Raw genomic sequence first — 14756 nt, forward strand, 5'->3', positions numbered from 1 at the left:
TATCTAATACGGCGTCGTATTATCCGTCTGTTTCCCGTCGAGACGTAGAAACAAGTTTATAAGAACTCCAAAACCACCAAATCCACACAACAGATGCATTACACCCAACGAAGATGGCAGCAGTTCACATTCCACTCTACGCGTAAACACTTCCTTTATTAGTAATTAATCAATGACTTTCGGTTACGCTTCGATCGAATCCACACAAAATCAGGAATTTTGATTCATACTGAAACCGATATCTTTTTTTTTTTTTTTTTCATTATCATTTTGATTCTTGAATGCGGAGTCATTTGATTCGCATTCTTGATTTCAATCTGATCGTTCGATGTTGCATCAGTCGAATAAGTTCAAGAAAATAGAGAAGAAGGAGATTAATAAACCCTGATCTGATTTGGGATCGATGTCGTGGGGACTGGGTTGGAAGCGCCCATCGGAAGTCTTCCACTTGACGTTGAGTTATGGCGCAGATGCGGATACGCTTGATGACGTCACCCCAACGTCGTCTCGGTCGTCATCTTCCGCTTCTCCGTTCTCTGGGTCCTCCCCGACGTCGTCGGTACAGGACGCCGCAGCCATAGCCGCCAACGTCGATAGCGATCAAGATAAACTGGGGTTTAGGATTGACCTTGAATGGAACGCCGGGGATGACGAGGATCAAGTCGCGTTGAAACTCCAGTCACAGGTCATGGTCGCTTTGCCCTCACCCCAAGACTTCGTGGAAATTGAGTTGAGGGAGAAGGGGGGAGTTCCGGCGGCTAAGAATGAGGCGGACAGTTTAGAGAATGGAGGAGGTGATTTGGGAAGTAATGGTCAGCTAAATTCGGAAAAGTACACCCAGGAGGAAGATGGTGTAGGGGTGGAGATGAGGGTTGTCAAGAAAAGGGAGCCGCTGAAGGGTATTATACTTTGGAGGGCAGGGGGTTCTGGGCAGCAGAATGATGGTGGAATAGGGGTCTTGCTGAAGTTGATGAAGTCCAATTTCGCCAATGGGATTGCTGATGGAGTGGTTATTGGGTCAAGTTGCCTGGAACATTGGCGAAATGTTGCTGTTGTTAGCCTGTGCGGTCTTGGATTAAATGTGAGTCATATCTATTGCCAAAATCACGTTGGACCATTTTCTGTAACCAAAAATTACATTGTTTATCAAGCTCATGCTGGCATGTGTTTTCTTTAACAGTAATGATCAGCACTTCTTTACATAGTTGGGTGTTATAGAGTAGATCAAATAAAGAGAGTTTGAGTACGTTCTGTGTTCTGTGTTACTTATGTTCTCCATACGAGAGGTAGCGTACTGCAAAAGATTCTTTCTCTATGGACTGTACTGGCTGATTCATGTATGCCAATTAATTCCAATTAGAGATCGGCTAAGTTTGTATCTCTTAATGTTGTCCTAACTCTAATCTTGAAATGCTAGATATACAGCTAATTGATCTGTTGTCACAAACTAGGGGAACCTGTTTTTCTTCATCAAAACTAAACATTAGTATCAAAAGAACCTGAATTTATGTTTGTGTTTGTGTTTGTGTTTCCTCAGACATTGCCAGTGGAGATAACTCGGCTCCCACTTCTTGAGAAACTGTACCTTGATAATAACAGGCTCTCTACTTTGCCACCTGAGCTTGGTGAGCTGAAAAACTTGAAAGTTCTTGCCATAGACTACAACACGCTTGTCTCCGTCCCTGGTAGGCTTTTAAAGCTTTGTTGTGGTTTTATTTTCTGTATCAACTGAAAGGACATCTTTCACCATATGATAATGTTAATATCTATCTAATTTTGCAATTACCTGTTATTGTCTATGTCGACAACTATAAGCAGTGGAATTGAGACAGTGTGCTGGTCTTGTTGAATTGTCACTGGAACATAACAAGCTGGTCAGGCCCCTTCTTGACTTCAGGTCATTGAATTGTTATCTTATAGTATTTGATGGTCTCTATACTTGTGTTTCTGGTTATCTCTGCAGAAATGTTTTCAAATCTTAATCGTTGTCTCCAGCTTTTGACAGGGCTATGGCAGAGTTACGTGTTTTAAGACTTTTTGGCAATCCCCTTGAATTTCTTCCTGACATTTTACCATTGCAAGAACTTCGCCACTTGTCTCTTGCAAACATAAGAATTGTGGCTGATGATAATTTAAGATCAGTCAGCGTACAGATTGAGGTGTGTGGTGATGTTGTCTTTTGGTTATTTGGTTGAGTTGCACTCTAGATTTTGTCTTTTCAAGTTGGATCACACACTTCTCTGGTTTGGTCGCAGATGGAGAATAGTTCTTATTTTGTTGCATCCCGACATAAGCTGAGTGCATTCTTCTCTCTCATATTCCGTTTTTCTTCTTGTCATCACCCTCTACTGGCATCTGCTCTTGCAAAGATAATGCAAGATGATGGAAACCGGGTAGTTGTTGGAAAAGATGAGAATGCAGTGCGGCAGCTTATAAGTATGATAAGCAGTGATAACCAGCATGTGGTATGCTACAGTTTATCACAATTAACTATTTTTTATTTCATGATATTTTTTTTCTCATTACTTGTGGTTTTTTATCAGGTTGAGCAAGCTTGCTTTGCTCTCTCATCTCTTGCATCAGATGGTCAGGTGGCAATGCAATTGATCAAATCTGACATTATGCAACCTATTGAAAGAGTGTTAAAATCTGCAAGGGCCCAAGAAGTAATCTCCGTTTTGCAAGTCGTGGTCAAGTTGGCTTTTACATCTGACATTGTAGCTCAGAAAATGTTGACCAGAGATGTATTGAAATCAATTAAGTTATTATGTGGCAATAAAAACCCAGAGGCAAGTTCACCTTACTCACGACTTAAAATGTTCTATTGATTTTTGCCCTTTATATATGCTCAAAATGAATGTTTTTGGGTCATAGGTACAAATATCAGCTCTATTCGCCCTTGGAAATTTAGCTTTCTGTCTGGAAAACCGTCGTACCCTAGTCACGTCAGAAAGTCTGCGGGAACTTCTTTTGCGGCTTACAGCTGCTTCTGAGCCTCGAGTGTGTAAAGCTGCAGCACGTGTTCTGGCTGTATTAGGTGGGTTTTCTCTAAGATATATTTCCTATGATAACGTATTTGTTGTGCGCATGATTTTGACAGGGATATGTTATACCATCGTAGGGGAGAATGAGATTCTGCGCCGCGCTACTAAAGGAAGGCAAGTTCCTAAAAGAGGATTACGTATACTTGCAATGGATGGCGGCGGCATGAAAGGACTGGCAACTGTCAAGATTTTGAGAGAAATTGAGAAGGGTAGTGGAAAGCAAATTCATGAACTGTTTGACCTTATCTGTGGAACATCTACTGGTGGCATGCTTGCTGTAGCTCTTGGAATTAAATCGATGTCCTTGGAAAAATGTGAAGAAATTTACAAAGAACTTGGTAATGTGCTGCCTTATAAGGAGACTTGTGCTCATGGTTTCATTCATATTTATTATCTGATTTTATGCCTTTAGTTTACTACTTTACTTAGGTTTTGTTTTGATTTTTCCAGGGAAGCTTGTTTTTGCTGAACCAGTTCCGAAGGACAATGAAGCAGCAACATGGAGAGAAAAGTTAGATCAACTCTACAAGAGCTCATCACAGAGTTTTCGAGTTGTTGTACATGGATCTAAAGTATGTTCTCCTTCTAGTCTTCGGTTTTATTTCATTGTTATTATCTAATACTGAAAAGAAAGAAGCAAATTGTTCTTCTGAACAAATGTATTTTGATCTTAGTTGCCCATTTCTCGCCATTTCCTCGCATTTCCTGTTTTCTTCACCTGTAACATAACTTCTTACACTCTGCCTTTCTATTTCAAATTGATTTCGGACAAATTTTGTGAAAATGTTCTGGAAACTCATCATTCTTTTTGAGAATAGAGGATGACTTGAGCCTTCTTCCAGCACAGTGCAGATCAGTTTGAGAAGCTATTGAAGGAGATTTGTGCTGATGACGAAGGAGATCTCTTAATTGAATCTGCAGTTAAGAGAATCCCGAAAGTTTTTGTTGTTTCAACCCTTGTCAGTGTTGCACCAGCACAGCCATATATATTTCGAAATTATCAGGTTGGACCAAAAAATTTATATATAGTTTTTAATGTTGCATCATTGTCAACTTGAAGGATTTTTTTCTGTTGCTAATTGCGTAATTTTTTGTCCTCGTGAATATCAGTATCCTCCTGGAACGCCTGAAATTTCTTCTGCAGTTGCTGAAAACTTGACAACTGGTGGGCAAGGAGCCGCTACTACTGGAGCTCAAGTTGGATACAAGCGCCATGCTTTTATTGGAAGTTGTAAGCATCACATCTGGCAAGCTATAAGAGCATCATCTGCAGCACCATATTATCTAGATGATTTCTCTGATGGTAACTTTTCTTATGGCCCTGAATTTATTTTCACCATTACAGAGGTTATCAGGAGAAATCTTTGCCTTCTTTTTCTGAACGTCATATGCAGGTGTATATCGTTGGCAAGATGGTGCCATCGTGGCTAACAATCCTACTATTTTTGCCGTACGAGAAGCGCAACTGTTATGGCCTGATGCTAAAATAGACTGCTTAGTCTCCATTGGTTGCGGATCCGTTCCAACAAAGGTATCAATTTCTCAGCATTGTTCTTCTGTTTTTATGGGTTTTTGTAATTTGGACATACCGAACCCGAGGAGACGCCCAAGAGTCGGCTGCCTTAAGCCTAATATGGAGAGGCGCCAAAAAATTATTTACTGTTTATCGATAAAACAATTACACTCAACACAATTTGTATATCGACTTAAACTTTAAAAAAGAGTGAAGAATTTCTTTTGAATTCAGGTTAATCCTTTCGATTAAGTGAAACATTTTTTGGACAATCTAGAAAATCCTCTGAAACTTGGAAAATGATTATGAAAATCGGAGACTCTACTATGACATTTTTCCACTTATTTTTGTATCTTTATTTTTTGAAAATTTCCATTAGAAGTTAAGCGATTGCATAAATATTTCTTGAATTACCGTTTCCCTTTGCCGCTTGATAGTAAATTTCTTGTTTGGACCTTTATTTTATTCTTAGCATGTTAAAACGGCAAAACAAGTACTATATAAATGACTAAACGAGTATTCAAACTCTTTTAAGCTTATTATTTGATTACATTAAAAAAATTGATTCTTATATTTTATTTACTTTCTGCATTTGATTTGTCAGGTTCGTAAGGGTGGCTGGCGTTATTTGGACACTGGACAAGTTCTGATCGAGAGTGCTTGTTCTGTTGATCGTGTGGAAGAAGCGTTGAGTACATTGCTTCCCATGCTTCCTGATGTACAGTATTTTCGATTTAATCCAGGTGGTTATACATAGATAATTTGCCATGCATCTTATCAGTTTGCAAAATGCAGTGATTTTAATCTCATTTGTTGGGTACATGGGCTTGCACTGACATTACACATGAAATTGAATTCATTTTCGGAAAGTGTGTTGGTTGTCACAGACTTCATCTGATGCATGATATCAAACTGAAACCGTTAGACATCTATTTATATTCATAAAAGTTCTAATTATTATCGCATGGGCAGTTGACGAACGTTGTGATATGGAGCTGGATGAAACTGATCCTGCTAATTGGTTAAAATTAGAAGGTGCAACTGAAGAGTACATTCTGAATAATTCCATTGCTTTCAAAAATCTAGCTGAAAGATTACTCGAGAATCCGCATGATGAGAAATTTTCAGACAGTTTGAAGTCTCAAAAACTCTCCAATATAAAGGGTATTAAACAAAATCTCCTTTTTGATTCTTTTTTTCCCGGCAATCAACCCTCCTTATTCATGCTGTAGTTTTTTCTCTCTTTTTCATATTTGAGCTTAGCATCTGTTAATGAACAGTGTCCAATGCGAATAGCCCACTTTTGGGCTGGAGACGTGGTGTTCTTCTTATAGAGGCTTCCAACAGTCCAGATTCTGGACGAGTTTTTCACCATACCCGTGCACTTGAGACTTTTTGTACGAATAATGGGATAAAGTTATCTCTTTCTAATGTGGGAACCACTAAGGTGGCTCCAGGATCCGCATTTCCGACACCATTTACGTCACCTTTGTTTACTGGAAGTTTTCCATCAAGTCCCCTACTTTATAGCCCTGATATTGGCCCCCCACGCATCGGTAGAATTGACCTTGTACCACCCCTAAGTTTGGATGGATTTCATTCTGCAAAAACAACTGGTTCACCACCCCCCGACTCTCCTCCCAAATGCCGGCAGCTTTCTGTTCCAGTAATATCTTTGCACGCGAAAATACAGAACTCACCCCAGGTTGGAATACTTCATATGGCACTGCAAAATGACACATGTGGCTCCATATTAAGGTCTTGTTTTTTTGAGCATTTACTTATCCTTCAGTTTTCTAAGACCTTGTTGTTGTAGCTTACATTCTTTAAAATGTTTCCATTTTGGTATAGTTGGCAGAATGATGTATTTGTGGTTGCTGAACCTGGAGAGTTAGCAGATAAATTTCTGCAGAATGTTAAATATAGCATGTTATCATTGATGAAGGGCCGAAGGAGGAAGCATGCATCACTCATTACTAACCTTTCAACTGTTGCTGATCTCGTGTTATGCAGACCATACTTCCATATTGGTGGTGTGGTCCACAGGTATATTGGACGTCAAACACAGGTACATTTTTTAAAATTAGGTCGTATTTGGGGGCAGTTATTGAGGGAATATTGCTCTTATATGTTGTCCTCTGAAGGTCATGGAAGATGATCGTGAAATTGCTGCTTATATGTTCCGTAGAACAGTACCTCTGGTTCACTTGACCCCTGAAGATGTCCGGTGTATGGTACGTCCGTTGACAATGGGTTGCCTTTTATTATATCAGTACCAAAGATACTGCTTTTTTACCATTAAGTTGAAACTGAAAGCGAGCGATGAATTCAGGAAGTATTACTGCCAGTCCAATTTTATTGTCATTAATCATCTGTATGCTTATTGACTGATACGCTGGATCCCCTTCCATCAACTCCAAAATAAAGAATCTTGTGCAAAGGAACTTTTCTCCTTAGGTTTCTTCATTTTGTACAAACCTTTACAGGAAAGTGGAAGCAGTTGATAATTAAGAACTTGTCTGTAGACCAGTTCACGAGGAAAACAGTGTTTCTTAGACATTAAAGACAGACCAGCGTGTTCAAATTTGAGAAGAATCTTGGTGTTCTCTCTAATGTTCGAATTACAATCTTCCTTGTTAATTTTTTATTATTACTTTGTTTTTTCACATAAAAGTTTTACAATTTTCGAACAGTTGTCTTTTCTACAGCGAACTTCTCTACTCGACCTAATCGTTTTGCAAACTGTTCAGAAAATTTGGGTTGATCTGTCACTAGAACATATCTGTATACGTTCTGTTTGCAGATTGGAGCTTGGAGGGACAGGATTATAATCTTCACAGGAATATATGGGCCTATCCGAGCTTTAACCAAAGCATTTCTAGATTCTGGTGCTAAAGCTGTTATATGCCCTTCATCAGAGCCTGAAGAAACTCCGTTAACATCATTCCACGGATCAGGCGAGTTTAGTACATTTGAAAATGGGAAGTTTGAGATTGGAGAAGAGGAAGCAGATGAAGAAGATTCTGAACCACCCAGTCCAGCTAGTGATTGGGAGGATAGTGAAACTGAAAAAAATGGAACGCAGTCGTTGCGTTTTTTGGATGATGATGAGAAAGAATTGTCTCAGTTTGTTTGTGAATTGTATGATTCACTGTTTCAAGGTGGCGGAAGTTTGGAAGTGGCGCTGAAAAATGCTCTTGCTTCTCATCGTAGCCTGAGATATATGTGCCATGCCCCCGGTATGCCGTAGCTTTTGAGGCAACTGCAGATGATTTCAGGGAAGGTCGAGGTATTTGCACCATCTTCCCTTTACACCATTGTAGAGAAAGAGTTGAGTAAATGTATAGTAAAACGGGGTAATGGAAAAACGAATAAGAAAAGGAAAATTTTAGCACAAATTGAATTCATGTACTTTATATTGCATCAGGAAATAACAGTAACATCAAAAATATTTATTGGGCTTTGCCATTTTCTGGTATTTAATAAAATTATATCAGAGCATCATTTGTCATCATATCTACGGTCTGTTTTTTTTTTAAATTTATTTACGGTCTGGTTGGGTACGGTCCGTGTCTAAAGTGTCAAATCAGAATTTCGTAGTTTTTTTTTTTTTTTTTTACATAGAATTTCGTGGTTTTAAAACAAGCTTTTGTTACAGCGCTGTCACAAGACTCAATTCAAGCCCTGTAATCCTTAAATTTAAGTAAGTGATTGAGATTGTTTCTGTAAAGCATTAAAAACTCAAAATTGTTTCTTAAAAATAATCTCAAACACTACCTAAATATCGAACAAGTGTCTGAATTGTAGCTCAAATCTGTGTACTCTTTTGAGTATGACCGTAAAATATCTCTCAATGGATTAAAAATATCGTTGGTGGTTTACGTCGTGTTCAAATATTTTTTACTTCGGCTTAATTTCGAATACAAGGGAAACTTATGTTCAAGTTACCTCTAGAAGTATGGAAAACGGAATTTAAACAACAGCCGGCTTTAAACATCATCATGTGGTTAAAGGGTCGCCTTTTATACATTAACTCCGCCATAACTCTAAACATTTACGACATTTTGACTTTGAGTTCCCTCTTTTTCCAATTCGTAATTAAGAGATAATGAAAAGCAACGAAATTAATAGTCGAGCCACTCATATCATAAACCACTTCTTAATTACTTTGCCCCCAAGCTAAACAAATAAAGGAGCTTGAATGATGATACGGATATCGAGAAATCCAATATTTCTTTTGATTAAATAAGGGTGATTTTGACTGGAAAAATAAAAAGCCACTTTAAGGAACATAATTATTTGGTCCATTTGTAAATACTCCCATATATAAGGTGATGCCTATTTTAATCAATAGTAGGTAACTTGCCAGATGATTTTATATCCGTGAGATATGTCAAATCTATCTATATTTATAATTAAAAAAAATAATGCTTTTATATAAAAATAAAAAATAAAAAATTAAGCCTCCTTCATGAGTGCTCCAAATAAGATATTCGTCTAACAAAATTGAACCGCATGAGTTTTGTGTTTAATTAAAGTTAATGTTATATAGCCTCTACAAATTATAAACACTAGTAATCGATGTACACGTGTATGTAATTTTTTTAAAAATTATAATAAATATAAAATCTTAATGATTTGCAAAAAAAATACGTTTTTTTAACATAAAACATAATTCAATTAAAACTTCAACAAGTCTCACATTACAAAGTTGATGAGAAATAACGGGATAGCATCCGAGTAGGCTAAATTGTTTTCCAACAAACAACATTTACGGGCTAATTCGTGAGTCACTTGGTTGGCTGATATCGGACAATATTGAATGAAATTCTCCGGTACACTAGAGCAGAGTCTGCGAATATCACTAACAAACGGCTCATCCATGGAGAATGGAGAAATATTGTGAATGACATGTGTTTATGTTAGAGCATCCGATGCAATAATCCAGTTGGTCTAACCGGAAGTTAAAGCCATCTTAATTCCTTCTTTAACAACAAACAATTAGGCCAAATGTGGAGAAAAACAACCAGAAAGAAATTTACCTTCAGCAAAAATCACAAGTCCATGAGTATCACGTCTGACAATCCCCACTCCGTAGTGATCTTTGGAATTCAATGAGATAGGAGATGGTTTTTCATAGTGTAGGTGAGGAATGCAGTTATGTTCTCTTCATTTTTGTCCAATAATACTTATAAAGTACAGTGTATGCGTAAGAGTTGCATCTATAAATTTACATTAGTGTAATGGGACTGACCAAAACAGTTTCTAAACAGATGATCTCATCCTTTATGGATAGTATAGATAAAGGGTTGAATTTGTAAATTTACATTAGCGTAATTAACCGGACCAAGACAGTTTCTAAAAAAATCTCATTCTTTATAAATAATATAGATACCGGACAACGTATACTTGATCTCTATGCGTTACTAATCACATTCTTTCAATTGTTCATTATTTTTATCAACAGACTTTTTATTTATCTATCTACCAAACTGTGAATCTATAATATATAATGTAACTTCCTTTATATTTTCATAATTGCCTTAACAATAAATATTAGAAACTCATAGAACAAAAAAGCTAAGCTAAAAGAGAAAGCGAGAGAGAAAGGAAACGAGGCGCATTGATTTAGATCTTCGAAAGTTGAGCAATGCTACATGTACAACAAATTTTGTACAACAAATCTTACAACACAATGTAAAAATTATATATATCAAAATCTCACGATAAATTGAATACAAAATCTCACGATAAAATAGCAAATCTTAAGATATAATTGTTGTAAATATCATTGTACACGATATTTGTTGTACCTTTAGCATTATCCTCGAAAGTTTCTTTATAAGTCTATTAGTTTCGAGATATCAATGATGAGTTGGCCCTTGTCAAACAATTGCAATCATGCAAAACCTCATGCTCTTAACTTTTAAGCGAAAAAATGTGAGCGACCCTATTACTACAGTCAATTGATTCGAGTAAAAAATGCACAATTTTGGATATAATTAGCACTTGAAACTACATTCATTATTATAATATTTTAATAAATTACTTAAAATGCAATTGCATGACTTAACAATTTAACACTATTCAAGACAAGTAGGGGTAACATCTAGCTTAATAATTGCTAGCTACTAAGGGTGCTCCAAATTCAAAGTATCGTATTCAAATTAATAAACAGAGACAGTTAGACATAAATCACCACCCCTTCTTATGATACATAAAGCTAACCGCACATCAAGAAAATTGCATGAAGAAATGGCAGGAAAGGTTCCAGCGGCGATTGGCACATGCGGCACCATTGGATCACTTCTGAAAAAGGAGATCGAGTACTTCAAAGGGTTGGAATTGGAGTGTGTCGAGAGCCGGAGACAATCTGAGAGAAACAACGAAGAAATGGCTTCGAGAAAATGCAATTCCTGGCCTGGTTTCAGGTTCTTAACTGATTCTTGGAGGAAGAAGAAGAAGAGAAGGAGCAGCGGGATACAACCCAGATTTTGTTCTATGGTGGAAGTTGCACACTTGGACTTAGAGGAACTGAATGGAATTCCTGGATTCACTTATCATAATCTCAAAGGCGATGCAATAGTAATCCATGCCTGAGCATGACTGTTGTTGCCTAAATGTGCTTCTTTTGAAAATCAATTAATTGTGTGGTTTGCATTTGTAAGCTGTATGTTACTGGAATATGTATATGTTTGCACACATGCAATATAGGAGAGTAAGATACCTGTGGAGATCATTTGTGTTTGGTGATGTAATAATCTTTTCCAGATTGCATAAAGCAATGCACATAGTTTCTGTCAAATCTTTTTAAGCTTTCTTTCTTTACCCAGAACAAGCTTTGGCAGATGAGAAACAACTGTCTACACATTTAAGCCGCAATGGCGGCATTATGGCTTCCACTAAAGAGGCATGCTGATGCAACAGCAAGAGTTTTCAGAGGATATTTCTACTTCTCATTTTGCAAAGAAATGCAACACTTGATCTGATGTTTTAAGTTTTCGGAGATGATAGCTTACCAAAACAGCTACATCTTCCAAGTCAGGCGACGCCTAAAGGAAATGGCCTAGCAGCATGGAATCTTTCACCAAGTAATGAATTAGGGGTCTTAAAGCCTCGCCATACAATGCCAGAGTCAGCAATACCATGCAAGTGTTAAGAGTCCTTGTGCAGTCCTTTTAGCAATCTACACCCTCGCATACCAATCTAGAGGCTTTTGTTTGGAGGTAAATCTGAAAGTATAAAATAATATAATTAATGGTGACTTAAAAATAATCATGACAAAAAGATCCCATTTCACTTTTACTATGCCTGCAAAATTCTCCTGACAGGAAGGATAAAGATCACGCATAAAGATGATATTCCTAAATTTCTAGGATGCATCACTCGTGAACCGGTTTCATTTGGCACCCATCCAAGCAGCAACACATGAGATAAACGAGATTCAAGAAAATATATGGATCCTAGAAACAGCTTAAATAGAGACCGCTAAAAAATATAGCAGAGCCGGGAAATAGGCATTCTTTGGCATGATGTATGAGGCTAAAAAGAATTTGACGAGGAGTGGCATATAGTTGATTTTTGGCATACACTCCAAAATCATTAATTCTTCACTCACAAGCCTATCAAGATTGACATTAATGGTAGCATTTGATGTTCTCCACTGGAGAAGTAAAATAATCTGGGCAACCCCAGACACCTACGCAAAGCAAACTACAATACACTTAACCTACATAGAATGCTTCAAAGGTCAAAAACATATAGTGAAACTATGAGAAATAAAGCACAGCTAGCAACAACATTTCCTAGGGCCACCACGATCATACAGATGGACCTATATATTGGTGTCCGTCCCGATCGACAAATACGGTATAAATATAATAATTTCCTCCCTCGGCAATATTGCCAATCCATCAACAAGAGACTTCAAAGTGGTAAAATTAGGCACCCAACCATATTCCTTAGCCAGATAGCCTCCTCACAGATTTTTTTGGAGCTTCTTAACAAATTTTTAGAAGGATCCAACTTTGCCTTCCCTGCAAAAGGGGAAAAAAATAAATAAATCCGATGAGAATCTTGAGGGAATTGAACCCGACGTGAATCGAACACGCAACCTTCTGATCTGGAGTCAGACGCGCTACCATTGCGCCACGGATCCTCGATTGGCAGATATTTGATATTTATTATATATTAAATATCGTCCTCCCTCTGAGACGCCACGTGCCAGAACTCAAACTGTCTTTCGAGTATCCAATGATATAATAAGAACTATCACATATCTAATGTGGTAATAGAATTATAAACTCACTTGAAGAACCGGAGGTGTTTTTGAAGTTGAAAGGAATATTTTATTTTTTAAAATCGTTTTATTTTAAAAAAAAATTTATTTAATATCTTTTGCTCTTTTTGGATATGAAATAATTTTATATAAGTTATTTATTTCATTGAATAACTTAATTTGAGATATGATTAAGTTTATCATAATATTTATTATCTTATCTCTAATGATTTAATTTCTTTATTATGTAAATTTGACTTGATCAAAAAGAAACAAGATCTAGAATCCTATGTCTACAAGAAAACATATTGAAAAAGGATTATTGGTCTATTTATTTTGAGATAGGCGTACACAAGGGAGAGAGATTAATAGAGAGAAAAACGTGATAACCTGAAGATCTCTCTGAAGCTTAGTTGAAGCTGTGACAACTTGAAGCCGTGTAGAACACTTGAAGATTGGAGATCAAGAAGAGTGCTGCTCGTGTGATTTTGGCTTCAATATTGTTTTTCTCCTTACTGTGTTTTCGTTATTCTATTTCATATAGAATGCTTTTAGGAGAACGTTTACTATTTATTTTCTCACTTGGTTTGAGAAATTAAATTTTACAATAATCACTAGTGTTAGGGTTTGTAAAACTCTTTGAAAGTTTTCTAGTGAAGTTTTGCCCTGAGGCACTGCAAGAGTATTTTATACTCTTGCTTAAATCATTGAGTCTATTTATATGGTTGCTTGTTTATTTTATTTACGCTTTAATTATATTTTGCTGCAAATTACTCAAGGTGTTATTGTAGGTGCTGTCAACACCTTGTGACAACACCTCAAACTGTTTATGTGCAACCCATTTTTCCTTACAAGTGGCATCAGAGCCATCTTCTTGATACAATAAGAACTGATCTTGGTTTGTTTATTTTATTACAGGGAATAAGATGGACTTATCGTCTGTTGCGAACTCGTTCCTGAAACCTCCGGTCCTTGATGGCACGAATTACGCACTATGGAAAAATAGGATGCGATATACTATTAAAGCAATGGATGTTCGTGCTTGGCAAAGTATTCTGACTGGTTGGACTCCTCCAAAGACGCTAGATGAAGATGGAGACTACATCATCAAGCAAGAAGAAACTTGGACTGCCGAGGAAACACAAAGTTCAAGCTACAATGTTAAAGCACTCAATGCAATTTTTGCAATTGTTGATATGAGAATGTATGAAATCATAGCTGATTGCACTGTTGCTAAGGATACATGGGATGCTCTTCAAGAACACTGTGAAGGAACTGATAGCGTGAGAAGAACAAGATTGAGATTGTTAAACGCAAGATTTGAGAATATCAGGATGAATGAGAATGAATCTATTGCTAATTATGATAAAAAAACTTAGGGAGATAGCTACAGAGGCACATGCTCTTGGAGGACCTATTGCTAGTGAAACTATGGTGAACAAGGTTCTTCGATCCTTGCCTAAAAGATTTAATGGGAAGATTTGGGCGCTTGAAAAAATTAAAGACACTTCAAAGATGAAGATGACTGAACTGATTAGCATCCTTCAAGTTTTTGAGATGAACAATTCAGAACAAGAGAAGGATAAAGAAAAATCAATAGCCCTTCAAGCCTCGAAACCCTCATATGAGGAGTATGTTCAATTTCATCAAGAAGTTCATTAATCTGACTTGGAAGATGATTCGATCTCTCTTATGACTAAAAAATTCAATGATTATCTGAAAAAGATGAAAGAGTCAAGAAAGACGGATCAAAAACTCAAGGCTCCAATGTTCTCTAACAAGCCTTTAAGGATTACTGGACCAGAACAATCACCAAGGAAACCTGTTGATACTCCTAAGCCTCGACTGATGTTGGAAGGGAAGAAGAAGTTTGTGTCAAAGAAGTTGGACACTGTTCAATGTCATGCTTGTCAAGGTTTTG

The 14756-nt window shown here is 37.1% G+C and overlaps 1 protein-coding gene, 1 long non-coding RNA gene and 1 other non-coding gene across 4 annotated transcripts; 1 reads left to right on the forward strand and 2 right to left on the reverse strand.

The window, feature by feature from the left end:
- The first annotated feature begins 86 nt into the window (after positions 1 to 86).
- On the forward strand, positions 87 to 8062 carry LOC140874485 (phospholipase A I). The gene is made up of 18 exons (XM_073277780.1): positions 87 to 1081; positions 1538 to 1685; positions 1819 to 1897; positions 2006 to 2159; positions 2256 to 2465; positions 2544 to 2789; positions 2875 to 3037; positions 3122 to 3382; positions 3495 to 3616; positions 3887 to 4048; positions 4155 to 4347; positions 4439 to 4575; positions 5162 to 5300; positions 5530 to 5721; positions 5838 to 6315; positions 6409 to 6625; positions 6702 to 6791; positions 7361 to 8062. Exons 1-18 carry the CDS (start codon positions 404 to 406, stop codon positions 7805 to 7807), a joined length of 4116 nt encoding a protein of 1371 aa, XP_073133881.1. The 5' UTR covers positions 87 to 403; the 3' UTR covers positions 7808 to 8062.
- A 2378-nt stretch (positions 8063 to 10440) lies between these two features.
- Positions 10441 to 12795, reverse strand: LOC140874948 (uncharacterized). 2 transcript variants are annotated; one of them, XR_012148265.1, is made up of 3 exons: positions 11869 to 12658; positions 11577 to 11789; positions 10441 to 11472 (listed from the first exon to the last, which is right to left on the reverse strand). It is a non-coding gene; the product is annotated as an uncharacterized lncRNA (long non-coding RNA). The 2 variants fall into 2 exon arrangements; XR_012148264.1 differs by adding an exon at positions 12672 to 12795 and having other exon boundaries at positions 10442 to 11472; positions 11577 to 12593.
- TRNAW-CCA (transfer RNA tryptophan (anticodon CCA)) lies at positions 12644 to 12715 on the reverse strand. Its single transcript has one exon. It is a non-coding gene; the product is annotated as a tRNA-Trp (tRNA).
- Positions 12796 to 14756: the final 1961 nt, after the last annotated feature.

The sequence above is a fragment of the Henckelia pumila genome, chromosome 1 (genome assembly GCF_033568475.1).
Source record: "Henckelia pumila isolate YLH828 chromosome 1, ASM3356847v2, whole genome shotgun sequence".
NCBI classification, from domain to species: domain Eukaryota; kingdom Viridiplantae; phylum Streptophyta; class Magnoliopsida; order Lamiales; family Gesneriaceae; genus Henckelia; species Henckelia pumila.